The sequence below is a fragment of the Vipera ursinii genome, assembly GCF_947247035.1.
Source record: "Vipera ursinii genome assembly, chromosome: 2".
In the NCBI taxonomy this organism is placed as follows: Eukaryota; Metazoa; Chordata; class Lepidosauria; order Squamata; family Viperidae; genus Vipera; species Vipera ursinii.
In genome coordinates, this window is record NC_139513.1 from 138,642,384 (window position 1) to 138,658,926 (window position 16,543).

General features: G+C 38.6%; 1 protein-coding gene across 1 annotated transcript; it reads right to left on the bottom strand.

Moving 5' to 3' along the window:
• Positions 1-233: 233 nt before the first annotated feature.
• RACGAP1 (Rac GTPase activating protein 1) lies at positions 234-16,189 on the bottom strand (the record flags this gene model as incomplete). The annotated part of the gene is made up of 15 exons (XM_083351096.1): positions 16,061-16,189; positions 14,349-14,479; positions 11,907-11,976; positions 11,670-11,723; positions 10,868-10,945; positions 9,991-10,108; positions 9,300-9,427; positions 7,206-7,370; positions 5,879-5,974; positions 5,478-5,676; positions 3,221-3,326; positions 2,928-3,060; positions 2,650-2,776; positions 1,055-1,163; positions 234-309 (listed from the first exon to the last, which is right to left on the bottom strand). Exons 1-15 carry the CDS (start codon positions 16,172-16,174, stop codon positions 234-236), a joined length of 1,704 nt encoding a protein of 567 aa, XP_083207222.1. The 5' UTR covers positions 16,175-16,189.
• Between the last annotated feature and the right edge of the window lie 354 nt (positions 16,190-16,543).

Below are 16,543 nucleotides of genomic sequence, written 5' to 3' on the forward strand. Positions count from 1 at the left end.
TAAACTCCCTACTTACGCAGTGGATTATGCCTGTTATATCCTACAATAAATGTGATATGACTAGACATCTTACACTGAATAAAATTCAACTAAAATTTAAGAAAAGCTAAAAAGCAGATATATATTACTGAACTTATTACATATTGTTGTTAGGAAGTGAAGGAACAACATGAGATTTTATTGCTGGTCTTTATAATTGTGCTGCAAGCAGATAATCAGAACACCAGTATATTTCATTTCAGCATTGGAGAAGCAAAAAAGTTTCCTTGCCGTCCAAAAGTTGTCCCAGACTTGCTTTTGCTTGCAAATCTAGGAAATAAGTGGAAAGATTCATCATGAGCAGTTTTCAGTATGTTTAGCATTTGGCAGAAGAATAATCTTTCACTCTTGAAATGGAACTCTGCATATCTGTCATTAACATCTGTTGAACAAAGATCCATATTTTCATTTTCCTCGACAACTGAATAGCAGTGCTATTGTACATGCAAAAAACATACAACTCAAATTCACTGAAACTAATGCAAATAACCTTCCCCTAGCTTCCAAATACAGTCTAGAAGCAGAGGTAGTTGGGCTATTGTGTTGTATTTATGGAACACGTTCAAGAAAAATGTCAACATGCTCAAAAAAGTCCACATAAGGCGCCTGCGATTCACAGGTAAACTGATAAGACAGCCTTATATTTCAAATTAAAAATCACAACCATTTGAGCTGAAGTTCTTTTGGAAGTATTCACAACTAGTGTGTTGCTCCTTTGGAGTATTTTTCCCTCTGGATAGGAATAAATTATTCCTCATATACTATTCCATTTCAACTTGTCTCACCAATCTTCATTCCCCAGTACTCCAAATCATGTATTTAGAATCAGAATTCTCCCCCACCACCTTTTTTTTTTTTGCTCTGTGATCGGTTGTTACACAAACTCAACTTATAGCTCCAAAACATAAGGAAGGCTTGAAGAAAACATACTTTATTAATTTATTCTGGTCTGTGACCTCAGTAAGGATTTGACCTGATACTTTGCTAACTAGACCAAATAAATAATTAAACTTACTTGGGAGTGGTTTTGCTAAATGTAGATTTGACTTTCTGAGACAGTGAGCTGCTTGAAGGAGTTTTTACCAATTGCTGTTCTGGAGTAGTGAGTGGTCCCAACATGCTCACTGTGTGATTAGAACAATTACAGTTAATATTCTTAAGCCACAATATTTCAAATAGCTTCAGAACTGTGAATTATAAGTAAAATGATGGGTTTTTTTAATGAGAATGTTTTACTTTCTCTCTCAAATAATACCACAATTAATCTGAACCTAATTCTCACTGCCAAGTTTTCATCCTTTGCTCAAAAAACTAAGCTCAGGTGCAAATAACTCAAGTAATACTACTGTCCTGCAATTTTTCTGCAAGCAAAATCCCCGAATACTGAAACACAATTTATGCAGATTGAGGTAGCAGACACAGAACTAGGGTAGATATGCTCAATATGTTGAGGACTGCATACTACAGGAGCAGAGAATTAGACTGAATGTGAAAGAAAAGAATTAGAGATTTTTCACTAAGAATGGCAACTCTGTCAAATTTATTTCTGCAATTTATCTAACCCGTCAATCCTGACAGACCTTGGGCAGTTTACAGATATTAAAATAACCATAAAATAAAATTATTTCAGCAAAATTATAACATCAAATCAGAAAAAATACATATCCATACACATTTGATGTGCTTTTGTGTGGGCACGCATACATTCGTATCTTGGCTTGCCAATTAGCCCCAGATGTCTTCCAAAAAAAACACATTTTTACTGATTTCCATAACACATGAGGGACCATTCTTGTGTCAAATGAGAAGTTGCCCACAGGAGGGGAACTGCCATTAAGAATGTCCAATTTTGAGCCCCCTCTTGCCACCTAACTACTGATAGGTAGGAACTCTTAGTAAATGCTCTCTAGCTATCAGGATAGAATGGGCAGAGACTATGTGGAAAGACAGTCCCTTAAATATCCAGGCCTCGAGCCAAACAGGGCTTTAAAGATAGCAATCAGCATCCAGAATTGCACTTGGAAATACAATTACAGCCAATATAGCTCCCACAGTATTGAAATATGGCAGTACAGAGATTGATCTGTAAGCATGTGGACTGCTGCATTCTGGACCAGTTGAAGTTTCTGGATGGACTTTGTGGGTGGCCCAAGTTGAACTAATTGCAATAATCTAATTGGGAGATGACAAAGGCATGAGTGATCTTCCTCACAAAGTTGCAAATGGTGTACCTGTTGAAGGTTTAGGGTCACAGTTCTCCTTAATAATGTAGTAGAAATGGTGAGTCTGGGAGGAACTTTGTGTTGTGAATCTGCTCTTTCTGGTGAACAGATTCCCATTAAATTTTACAGAAGCTTTCAAATTAACACTCACTCCAACTTGCTTAAGTCTTTTTTCCCCATCCAGACTGTGGCTGTCTCTGGATACTTGGACAGGACTTCTACAACATCTCCCACTGGATCCAGGATAAAGGTATACTAATGACACAACTGGGTATCATCACACTCATATCCACATTTTGGTGTGAAAAAGCTACACTACTGTTCACGTTGCCAAGTTTCAGCTAGCACATGTGTTGGATCACAGCTAACAATTCTAAGGCATAATTACCTTTAATATCAGGTGTAGAGTAAGCATTGGCATTTTCAATGATGTGAGCAGGCTCAATATTTTCCTGTTCTACCATGATAAGCTGGCTCCAGTATCCCACAGGCAAAGCGAGCAACCGTTCCAAAACCTACAAATTCCCATTGACATATAAAGAATATCTTTTTCTTTCTTGATGGCACAAATCAATGTGAAGCATTTACAAACACAAACATAGGCTACATTCTCTGTCATTTGAAATACTGAACATTCCCATTCGGTGATGCACACTTGTGACCTACCCTAGGTTGCCTTTTTGTGTCCTGGAGTAGTGTCATGGGATCAGGATCTGATACAGCATGCCCAACAATTGTAGGTCCAAACACTTTAGCCAGGTTGGAAATATCCATTTTGGTATCTGGACTTTGAGCCACTCTAGGGAAAAGACAAGACATCTAGGAGCATTTGTGCAGAGGAGCAATAATTTTCTGTTTTATGAACTGTTCCTTTCACAGTCACCCCAATCCCACAAGATAAGACAGAATTATAGTATCTTTATCACCTCTTCAAGAATTCATAACACAACTGAACTTACCTCTGCAGGTGTATCATGAGGAAAGCCAGAGTTTCCCTATTAGCCTGCGGTAGTTCTCCAACAGTTTGATACATGGCTGCTATGCTGTTATCCTCATCTATAATTTCTTTAAGTGGAAACATAAAAAAGATATTTATATGGCCTCATCCAACTTATTACAAAGGAGGAAAATAATGAATTTTCTGTGGGTACCTTAATTATAACTGTTTAGGTTCTTACAGATTTTGGACTCCTTGTTAGGGAGAGGGAATTAATTTAAAATGGCAACATATTAGGCCTTTCCCAACATATAGGTAATTTCATATATCACACAAAGCCATTGTCTGCTTAATTATTATTTACTGACTAAAATGCAATTGGCTGGATTCAAACAAACATTAAATCAATCCCAAAGAAATCACTCTGTGATGTGTGATACATAGCTCAAGTCTTAGTAAAACATTTAGAAGGAGAGGGAGGAGAAAGAGAAACAGTAAACTGTTAAACAAGAATGAGATAACTTTCCAAATCTAGGGCAAGAAAAACGTTCTTGATCAAAAAGTCTTCATGGAAGACACAATGTTCCCCTCTAATCTGTGTTTGCAAACTGTTTTAGGGAGTTAATGAAGACTAGACCAGTCTGTGGATTAGTTTGGAAGATTACATGGCATTTTACCTCCAAGGTGTTTTCCGAGCCAAATAGTTTTAATATTTATCTTTCATTAACATATTAACCTCTATCGCTCTCTATGAAAAGAAACAGTGTAGAAATAAAAGAATTGAGCTACTGAAAAATAAGTATTATTGCGAGTAATAAAAATCAATCAATAAAAAGGGACTTCTAATACATAATTGTATTCTTTTAGTCTTGAGCGCTCTCTTGCATTAACAAAAACCAAAAAGTGATATTCAAACAGACAGCGTGGAAAATAAAAAATAGAATGAAGTCAATATACATGAATTTAAAGGAAGTTGTATCAGGCCATGTTGTGTCAGCTGAGCAAAGACTAAATCACAGGAGTTAACATTTTTTTGGGGGAAATTATATATCTATACTATAGGTTTATTATATTAAAAATCTACTGTAACATTTTTCATCTAGACAACCTATTTCTGTTATTAACCCTCTAGCTAATTCGAAGAGTTGTGTTAAAGGTAAAGGGTCCCCTGCACATGCGTGCTAGTCGTTTCCAACTCTAGGGGCCGGTGCTCATCTCCGTTTCAAAGCCGAAGAGCCAGCACTTGTCTGAGGACGTCTCCGTGGTCATGTGGCCAGCATGACTAAATGCCAAAGGCGCACGGAACGCTGTTACCTTCCCACCGTAGTGGTCCCTATTTTTCTACTTGCATTTTTACGTGTTTTCGAACTGCTAGGTTGGCAGAAGCTGGGACGAGTAACAGGCGCTCACTCTGTTATGCGGCACTCGGGATTCGACCCGTCAAACTGCCGACCTTCTGATCAACAAGCTCAGCGTCCTAACCCACTGAACCACCACGTCCCTTAGAGTTGTGTTACATAGTCTTAAATATTAAGTGGAGTCTATTATTTTCTAATGGGACGCGGTGGCTCAGTGGGTTAGGACGCTGAGCTTGTCTATCAGATGGTCGGCAGTTCGGCGGGTCGAATCCCGAGTGCCGCGTAACAGTGAGCACCTGTTACTCGTCCCAGCTTTTGCCAACCAAGCAGTTCGAAAGCACGTAAAAATGCAAGTAGAAAAATAGGGACCACTACGGTGGGAAGCTAATAGTGCTCCGTGCGCCTTTGGCGTCTAGTCATGCCGGCGACATGACCACGGAGACGTCCTCAGACAACCGCTGGCTCTTCGGCTTTGAAACGGAGATGAGCACCGGCCCCTAGAGTCGGAAACGACTAGCACGCATGTGCGGGGGAACCTTTACCTTATTATTTTCTAAACAAAAATATTATTTTTGAAAAGTCAGTTTGGCCTAGTAGTTAAGGCATCAGATTAGAAAGCAGTAGACCATGAGTTCAAATCCTGCCTTAGCCATAAAAGTCAGCTAGGTGACTTTGAGCCAGTCACTCTTTGTCAGTCCAATCCACCTCATCGGGTGGTTGTTGTTGTGGGGAAAAGTGTGTGTTGGATATGCTTGCTGCCTTGAGCTATTTGTAAAAGCAATAAATGCAGGATACAAATAATATTTTTAAATATCGTGGGTAAATATATATTAGAAGGATAAGAATCAGCATTTTAGCATGCCTAGTGGAGAAAAGTTTTGTACTCAACATTTATACTCAAATATGTTACATTACTCATACCTGCTGCTTCCATAAACTCTTTATTGAGACGGAAAGTAAGAAGAGGCTCCTTAAGATTGCGGAGAAAATCTTTAAGAAGTCCACATATAGCATGGATATCTTCCACTCTGCTAAGTAAAGGTATTGTTTTCCCTCTAAGGAATTTCTCCTTCAAATCTTTCACTGTGCGGTCACAGCCAGAAATTCGGTAGAGACCTGTCTGTTGAAACAATGATTTTTAAAGCAAGATCCCGAACTTGTTTCTCTGAAATCCCTCCGGCTTTAATGTAATATGTGCTAGCATTTGACTTCCATAATCCCTATTCTAGCAACTCTGAAAATAGCTACATCTTGGTGGATATAGAAGTCTTAGCAGAAAGCATATGCATTTTCTACATTCCAAAAGATTCCATAAGATTTACCTCATTCAAGCCTCGTCTCTCAATCTCATTTACACAGTGAACTAAAATGGAGGGGATCATTGGAGTCGTCAGAGGTACAAAATCCCCCAGAACTCCCTAAAAAAAAAAAGAGAAAGGAACAAATATGGGAAATGGGAAATAAGAAGAGTTATTCATGTTATTTTTATTTTCACTAAAGCAAAAACAAAGGCACAATTTTTAATATATAATTTGACAGTAAAACTAGTAAAAATCACTTAAGAAATATATCATATAGGTGCATACCAAGAAAACAAGAGACAAAGAACCCATTTTAACTCATGTGATCAAGTGCCAGATTCTAAAGCTTTGACATTAAGGTTCTACCCATAAACTAAATTAATGTACCATAGCGCTAATATGACAAGAAAAAACATGGCATGAAATGTTCAGTAACTCAATACAGGAGATACAAGAATGCTTAAAAATTCAACATTCTGAGCATTGTAAAAGAGTGTGTGTGTTTGTGTGTGTATGTATGTGTATGTATATATGTGTATATGTGTGTGTGTATATATGTATATGTATGTATATGTATATATATGTATATGTGTATATATATATGTGTGTGTGTGTGTGTGTGTGTGTATATATATATATATATATATATATATGGATCCTTGGTTTTTCGGGTTTTTCCCCGCGTAGAACTAAAGGATCCACATACAGGCACCCGCGAAAACCTCAGAAAACATATATATATATATATATATATATATATATATATATATATATATATATATATATATATATATATATATATATATATATATATATGTATATGTATATGTATATGTATATGTATATGTATATGTATATGTATATATATGTATATAAAATAAATATGTTACTTACTACTTAGATTGTATGATTGGAATGTATAGGCTTGTGAAAAATCTTAGACATGAGCAATAAATGCTAAGATATAAGTAAACAGTTCCTTTACAAAATATCAGGTGCTTTTTTTTTTCTTCTATTCTCCCTTCATTTTGTATTTCTAGATACCAATGTGCTTTAAAAACAGATAGCAAGAAAGCTTTACACATATGCACTGCATTTATATTAACTCTCCAATGTACACTTTTCTTCCTATCAGCATCTAGAATCTAAAGAGCTTCTTTAAATTCCAGTATAACAAGAGTTGCTGGCTGTATCAACAGTAGCTTTATTTTCCAGACAATAACTTGAAACGTTGCTGCTGCTTATGTCAAAAACATTTTCACAGAGAACTAACACTCTTTCACCTATTTAAACCTTCAATATTATATATGAATCATTTGCCACTAAGGTATTTTATTTAGAAGCATACCTCTCCAATTTTGACAGGGGTCCCTGCTACGGTAGGGGTGCAGGGCAGAGGGCAGCGATCTCGACACTCTGGATGTGTAACTACCCGACAATCTCTGCATTTCAGGGACATTTTTCCAAACTTTATCCGCTTCCCACATGGAACACATGACTCAGGTTTAATAACCTAGAGAGAGAATAAACTAACTTAATCAAGAATATGCAATAAATAGGCACAGACAAGTACATACAACTAACCACTAAGACACGGGTCCCCAACCTGTGGGCTGCAGCTCACTACCGGGCCATGGCCTATTTGCAATGGTATGTGAGTGGTGGGCAGGCGCTTGCTTGCAGCCCCTTGTGTGAGTGTTAGGCACTGGCACTCGCAGCCTCACTTGTATGAGCGGTGGGCACCCACACCCGCCGCTCACACAAATGAAGCTGGGTGCCTGCGCATGTGCGCACCTGCCCCTTACACGAAACCATCCCCTCTTCTCAAGTGGGGCACCTGCCATTCATGCAACTGGGGCTGCAAGCAACCGCTGCTTCCCCTCCCTGCTGCGCCAGGCTGCCAAGCTAGACAGGTTGGGAACGCTGCACTAAGATACATGAATGTGATGACATTAATGTAAACATGTTTATTTTATTTAACTTATATATCTGTACCAGTTGAACTGCCCAGCGGAAGGAAGGTGTCTGGATCTCTACAAAGGTCATGTATTTTTCTTTTTTAGGAAAGACAGATACCCTCATGAAACTAAGAACAAGTAGGCAAAAAAAGAGGAAAATGGCAGAATGCACCTGTAAAGTGGTATCTACATGCCTTAGATATAAAGCATTTTAAAGGGAGAAAGGGAAAGTGGAGAAAGGGGATGGGGTTACATTTCAGATGCTGCAAGACACGCTGCTAGAGAGCACATCAACTGGATGATGGAGAGCTGAGCAGAGGAATGACCTAGCCTGCCATGTCTACTGATGCCAATTCTTGGACAGGGAGGAAAACCAGAAGAAAAAGCCTGTAGCAGTTTGTGAGAGTGTAGAAAGACAGGAAGGTGGACTATGTTGTGTATAATGAGATTCAGATGCTGGATACAGAAATTTGTGAGTTAAAGGCAACCAGGAGAAAAGTGATATTCCATTGTCAGTGGTTGATATAACAACTTATAACAAATCACAAGCAGAAAGTAAGTGAAACATAAGAGTGAGAAAAATTAAGTAAGTTAAGATTTGATTTCCTATAATTTTTGTTCTATTCTTTACATACATAGCAAAACATATTGGTTTTGTAAATAATTTTACTTGTATATATGATTAGATTATACTGCTTCTTTAATGTGGGTATCACAGTATCCAAAATATAAGGGCTAATTTGTTTAATTACTGGCTCTGTGTGTGTGTTTTTGTGTCTGTGTATGAGTTCATCCTGACCCACCCTCCGAAACACAATTTAATCATAACTTATTTTGAACTATTAAAATCCCAGCTATGAGTAACAAAAACAAATTATAGCAACCACAGTACTTACTCTTTTAACCAGCCTCTTACTCAGCAATATTGCTATATTACATTACCCAGGCATTTATGGTAGTTGGCAGCTAGGAATAATACACTCTGTGGCAGGATCATTATTTAAATCCTATGCAAAATGTAAAACTGATTAACATTGTTTTTTCTTAACTATATTTTTATATGTGACTTAACAAATGGCTTCAAATGAAAATGAAGTATGAATTTGTATGAAAATGAAGTATGAATTTGCAGCTGCAAATTCAATTTGCAAAGTGGTTTCCTTCCAACCTTTGTTTGACTTCTTGCAAAAAAAATGCAAAATGTTTCCCTTAACACAGCTTCCTGGAGAAGGCTTTATAAACAAAAATAAGATTTTACATCACATTGGATATCTTATGAAATCATTAAACAAATCTGCGCTGTGTCAAGAAGAGTATCTATTACAGCAACTGTCATGTTTCATTTTCTTTTTTTAGAACATAACCTCAGCTGACAATCAGAGAATGAGGATGACTGACTACAAAAAGTCAGCTGACTAGTATCTTAGACCCAAAATAATTGGAGCTTTGAATTAGGCCCAGAACTGACAGGTTGCTTCACTCACCGTTTTTGATACAAATTCGTGTAGCCTCATCCCAGTGCTTCCAGGTGTGCTAGAACCATCTGTTTCAGATTTCTTTTCAACATTCCTGCTTCCCAGGCTTGAATCACTGTTCCAAGGCTGTAGAATAGCTTGGGTGGAAGAGACAATTTGAAAAATCAGTTTTTGGTACAGGATTAAACTGACAGCAGGTACTCCCAATTTAAACTAATACATCTACTCTAACCTGTGTTGTTAACCTGATGAAGCTATTACTTTCTTTTCTCAATTCTACTACAATAGGTAATACTTTTGAGGGGTCTGTGTGGGGGGGAAGCAAATGGTTACTTTTAGATCCTTTCCTCAGCACAAGAGCTCAGGCTTAAATGATATTTTAAACCTTCTTAAAGAACTGAGGCGTGGGATGGATTTAACAGAATAAATACATTTTTCAGTGACAAGTTTCTTCTCTTCCTGTTATATAAAATCCAATGAAGGAAAAGATTGAAAATTAAAAGTATGTAGTGTTACACGTGGAAAGAAAACATGGTCCCACATGATTCATAACAAATTTCAACTGTAATTCAACTGGACACTGAGAGAAGCCCCTTACTTTCATTTCTATCAGCATCTGGATTATTTCTGGCAAATACAGATGAAAAACTGTGACAAAGAGGAAATCACAATAGTCTAGATTTCATACAGACACATTTACCTGCCTTTCTGTGGTTTCCAACATAGTAAGGTATAGTCTCAATAGTGGCAACTGCTTCAATTGGGCCTCCATCATTAGGAACTGTGAGAGTTGTTTTTGCAACTATGGATTCATTTCCCTGAAATAAAATAGTTGCAAGAAGCATGTAAGAAACTTAAGCAAGAAGCTCTCTCTTTAAAATCTGTATATTTTAATAGTGCAACCTGGATACCTACTTAGCATCCTAAGCAGCAAAACTTAAGATCCTGGTTTCAAATGAGAAAAATAAGTTCCACACGATACCAATAAATCCCATACTCTCCAACAGATTCCCCACAGTTGTATCCTCCAGATGCACTGAGACTACAGCTCCCAAAATTCCCAGTCATCATAATCTATGCTTAAAACCCTGCCTAGGAATAGCTATCATCCCATCACTGAGCGTACCTTAGAGAACACTATAACTTTGGCCTAAAGAGCAGTTTGGTTTAGTGGTTAACGCGTTAGGCTAGATAGAATCTGGGAGACTGTGAGTTCTAGTTTCACCTGAGGCACAAAGCTAAATGGGTGGCCTTTGGCCAGTCACTTTTTCACAGCCTAAGAAGGAAGTAAGTATAAATCAATTGTGGAAAACCCAGCCAAGAAAACTGGAGAGACTTGTCCAGGCTGTCTCCAAGAATTGGGCACAATAAAACAAAAGCACACACCCACACAAATAGTGCCCTTCTACTGTATTGGCAATATGAGCTTGTTGATTTGATGAGCCTGCAGTGAGTAAAAAAGCTATGAAGCAATGAATATTAACGAACACCCCCTCTATACATGAATATGTGTATTTAAAAGATCAGAGCCTAACTAATTCTGGAAGGAATCTAATAGTCTTTATAAAAGCACATACCTGATCTACTGTAGAGCCAATGGAACGAGTTTTCTTTAAAGGACCAGGTGGGCCTTCGATAAACTGTCTAGAAGAGCGCTGTAAAAGAAACATTTGTAATTCTTTGAGTGAAAGCATGACAGCATACTTGAGTAAAGTGAAAATTCTAGAGAAATATTAAGCTCTATATAAGTCATTAATATATCTAAGTTATCATTTCGTACTCAGAACATGCAGAAACAATACCTAGTAACCACTACAGATGAAAGTAAAGATAAGTAAATGGGAAAGTGATAGATTATTTTAGGAATATATTAAATATAATTTCAAAGTTCAATTGCATATTAACCGAAAGCAAAACTGTGATAGCAATTTTCATATCAACAACTAACACTGGAGGTTTTTTAAGAAGAAATTGGACATTTGTCTGAAATGGTATAGGGTTTCCTGTTTGAACTGGGGGTTGGAGTAAACCTCCAAGGTCCCTTCTAACTATTATTCTGTTACATCAGATTTTCTTAAATATATTTGCCAGATTTGTCCTACTTATTGCATAAGCAATAAGTATGGAAATTAAATGGTTCTCTTCATAATGCCTGGCTGTTAGGGTATTCTGTGAGCATAAAAAAAGTTTCAGACTTAGAAGTATAATTCTAATGAAAATATAATAATTATGTACATTAAAATATGATTTACATGTACCCAAGCTCAAAACTTTTGCATTGTAGGCATACCCTCAATCACTAATGTAAATTTCAATAATAAATGAAATCTGCTCTTTGCACCAAATACAAATATATTTTTTTAAAAAAACCATACATACCCTTTTCTCTCTTTTTTTCAACCTAACAGTCTTTACCATTGTGGAATCCCAATCCTAGATATTAGAAAAAGAATCTCTTTAGTATAAGATAGATGGCAAACATGCATTTTTCAGTCTGTCCATTCCTTTATGCCTAACTCTGAATATTCACCGATAATAGACATCTTACAAAGGGTCATTTAAAAAAATATATTGTAAGACAGTACAACAAATGAATTCAGATAATGATTACATTACCAATGATTCGTCGGTTTTGTCAAAACTGATGTCGGACAAAATTGAACCAGATTCATCTATTGTTGACAGCCTAAAATAAAAATCACACATAAAGTTTAAAATCTCACCTTATCATAGATAGTAATCTAGTGCTTGATAAGCAAGCAGAGTTTGAAAAGAATGTTATAACATATTCAGAATTCTTTATATTCTATCATGAAAAACATGGATTTGGTATCTTGATGTAAAACCTTTACTGTAGTAATACTAAAAAAGACCTATGTTCATTTTTAAAGCTCCTTAACAGCTCAGGTTAAACATTATACTTCAGTGATTTCAATGGGACAACACTGAACATGTCTTTTATGCCACTGCCTATCAATGGGAGTCAAATTTTCTTCAGACTAAAACATGTACTATTTTTACTCTATTCTATGTACCTCTAATCCCCCAAAATTTGTCTTAATACCACGAAAAGCCTTTTGGAGAGAAACTATTTTTAAACCCCATATATTCATATATTTATACAATCTGGGTATATTTTCTGTAGCTGATGAGTAAACATACCCAGTTATGCAGTAATAGATTCATCCTACCTTTATATGAAACTATATATTTCATGAGATATGTTAGAATTCTGAAAATCCTATTTTCCAGGAAACAAGATAAAGAATGTACCATATTTTCCAGCGTATAAGACGACTTTTTAACCCATGAAAATCTTCTCAAAAGTTGGGGGGTCGTCTTATACGCCCAGTCGTCTTATACGCCGGAAAATAGTACATAAATCAATCGAGCGCCCCCGTTCGTGCAAAGCAACTTCAAGCCTCCTTAGTCCAGTCCCCCCTCCGTGACTCTCCCTTCCCACCCCCAAGAGCCTCTAAGCCCCTTCCCCTCCCCCTTGCAAACGCCAGACCCCGGGAGCAGCAGGAAGCCTCTCCCCCTCGCCCAAGCGGCATCTGGGCATAAACAGATTGCGCTCGGCCGTGCAGGCTGCCGAAAGGTGGGGACTCGGAGTTCCCGTGGTGGTTGCGGCTTCTGGCGTGCCGTTTGCAGAGTCTGGCCTGGAAGAGCGCGTTGTGTAAACGCAGCTCTTGCGTTTATTCCAAAGGGTGAGTGGAAGGAAAAGCCCCTTTCGGGTCCGGTGTGGCTGCAAGTCGGCGAGCCCGGGAAGGCACTCCCTCCCCTCTCACTGTGGAGGAAGCAGGGCAGGCTGGCGCCGGGCGGGAGCCGACAAGGCAGTCCTGCGCACGCGCGCGCTCTCTGGCTGCTAAGGAGTCCTCAGGGAGCCGTGGCAGGCGCCTCACGCCCTTCCCTCTCGAGGCGGCACTGGCGGAGCCGTCTGGCGTCAGTCGGGAGCCGGCAGGGCAGTCCTGCGCACGCACGTGCTCCCCGGCTGCTAAGGAGTCCTCGGGGAGCCGTGGCAGGCGCCGCATGTCCTTCCCTCTCAAGGCGGCACCGGAGGAGCCGTCCGGCGGGAACCGGCAGGGCAGTCCTGAGCACGCGCGCGCTCCCCGGCTGCTAATTAGTCCTCGGGGAGCCGTGGCAGGCACCTCACGCCCTTCCCTCTCGAGGCGGCACCGGCGGAGCCGTCCGGTGTTGGGCAGGAACCGGCAGGGCTTTGCACCATCTGCATCAGACGGGTCTGAATCGGGCTTGTGTCGGACACTTGGCAACTGGCATGTAAGTATTTTCCGGCGTATAAGACAAAAAATCTTGAAAATCTTCTCAAAAGTCGGGGGTCGTCTTATACGCCCAGTCGTCTTATATGCCGGAAAATACGGTAGTACAATGCTTTTGGAATTCTTTCCAATCTCTTAAAAATAACTCTGATGTGAGTTACATGAACAGGAAGGAAGCAGGAAGTGGCTAATAATGGGATAGTCATCAACTATCTGAGCTACTGTCCACTGCTTCTTCCGTAACATTGGATATTTTTCTCTGCAGCCCCTGCCTAGATCCAGGCCATTGTCCCAACTCAAAAGTTTTTGAGTTTTGCCAACCAATTGGTCCCATTCTATTAAATTCTCATAAGCTTACCATATTTATAAGGAGAGCATCTTGGATTAAAATCAAGAAATAAAACTGGAGTTTTGTGATTGGTTTTCACTTGCTAATTATTGCTATTAGTAAGTTCTTTACCTCTTTCATGTAGCTATATATTCCATGACCTTTCTCTGTATCTTATCACAAGTTAACAGTAAAAACATAAATTTTTTTAACAAGGCCACTTGCAACCCATGTACTTCAATATTTGAAAATTTTAAATAACAAAATGCACAAACATTTTTGTGTTAGGACTGCATCTTGCTATTTTAAGTACCTTCTATTAATATAGGTTTGAATCTTTGACTTCTGACTCTAAGGGAAAAAAAATCAAGATTGGGAAAATGTTCCTAACCAAAATGAATGAAGATATTACCCATAATCTGATCTACCTGAAATAAACCATGAGCAGCCTACCTTTTGTTACCAGCAATAGACATTTGAGGCCTGTTTAGAAAAGCTAGTGCTGATTTCTGTTCTTCGCTCAGCTGTATGCTGCCTGATGAATCACACATGAGAAGCTCTTTGATCAGCAGAATCTGTTGCTCCTACAAATTGAGAAACATTAAAAGTAGCTTTATATTACGTTTATAGCACAGAAAGCACATAATATGCAAAATCTTCTGGGAAACACAATAATGCCACTGGCATACTAATCCCTATGCAAGGTACATAAACTGATCTCTCAAGTTATAGCATGAGATTAAAACAGCCAAGGGATTTTATTGGAGCCAATTGTTAACCGGTATAAAAGCTTATATACTCCAAATAGATTTCTTTCAGCTATAAAGCAATTTGCTGGTATCTTACCAATTCTACTGACTAATCACAACAGCATTCACCATTTTAATCTCACAAAAGAAGAAAGAAGCCTTTGCAATGGGTAATTGCAGCTATTGTATCTGTGGAATAAACTTGTAAATCCCACTTCCAAACTACGATTCACATTAGATGGGGAGGGATCTAAAAAATAGGTGCAGAAGAAGGACTCATTCATGACTGTTAAGCTTTCAAATAGCTTCTCTCCTTTGCCTTGAGCAGAATGTTCGTTTTCATAAAAGGGCTCTTATTGAATCACAAACTGGAATCACTCCATATAACCAATGAAATTAAAATTATTACACATTTATCCATTGCAGTCAAGTAATCACATTACAAGAAAATTTTAATTTAACAGACTGTTCAGGTAACAGGGTTACCTATTAAATCCAAATGTATTTATTTATTTTCTTTCTCTTCCTGGAGTTTTTTCCTACCCCAGTCACTGCCCAGCATGCTACTGGCTGATCTTCCCAGTATTATCCCATTTGCTTCCTACCAAGCCACCATTGTGAACCCACCCAGTTGTATGATCTTTCTAGTATATTCCTCTCTTCTAAGCAAACATTCAAATATTAAATGTATGAATATTCCACTAGCAACCCAATCATCCTAGTACCTTCACTCCCTCATTTAGAATTCAAATAGAAATTTATCCAGTTTTAAGGGAAGCAGTCTCTACTGTTAAGACTGCTTCCCCCAATAATCCTTATTTTAGGTTGCTGCAGGATTAAAAATATATATAGATCCAAACTATACTAAATTGAGGTCTATTAAATCAGAGGTCACCAACCTTTATCAGTAGGTGGACCGGAGGAAAAGGGAGGAGGAAGCATTTTACATGTGTGCATGTGGGGCCATGAGCACACGTGTGTCACAAATGGGGCAGGGCTAGCGCCCGCATGATACTCACTATCCCTGCCCCGTTCTTGTATGGCATAGCACCTTGTTTCTGCACCCCACGGTGCAGCGGCATCCTGTTTCTGTGCCCCGCAGCCTTGGCACTAGCACAAGTGAGGGGGTATGTGTGCATACTGGCCAGCTTGTCCCATGGCCCAGTGGCCATGGCCCACTACCGGGCTGCGCCCCACAGGTTGGGGACACCTGTATTAAACCAAGAGATTATAGTTTTATCAGCCAAATAAGAAGCCCACATTCATTCCATTATTACAATATATTTTTACCTTTTAATAATCAAGGCTTATATCAATTGTCACATATAGGGAAGGAGATTTAACAAAGCTGTTACATTCCTCTTCTAAATCTGATGCCAATTTTTGAAAAAACAAGCTTAGAAATGTTATACATACCAACTTTTCACAATCTGCTTCAGCTCGCTGCCTTCTCTTGATCTCCACGTCTACTTGGTTGCGTGCATGTTTCAGTTTCACATCAAGAGCACTACGCTCAGTTTCTGTTTTCATCAGTAAATCTTTGTATCTGGCCACCTCATGATCCATTTTCTGCCATTTTCTCCTAAACTCTTCAAAATTCTTGGCCAGTTGGATAAATTCTGGGGAAAGTGAAGTTTTCATCCGTTTGCAATTAATTTTTAAAATTCATATTTCTATTTCCTCCTTAAATACCCTCTCAGTTTGATAATCATCTAAATCAGGGGTTCTCAACCTGTGGTCCACGGAACCCTGGGGCGCGCGCACAATATCAGCACAGCGGGCCCGCAAAGGCTTAAAGAAATGTTATGATTTAAATCTTGAGTTAAGTCTTGGGAGTCTGTAGACACAAAAGGTATTTAAAGGGGGTCCGTGGCAAAGACATTTGAGAACCATTGATCT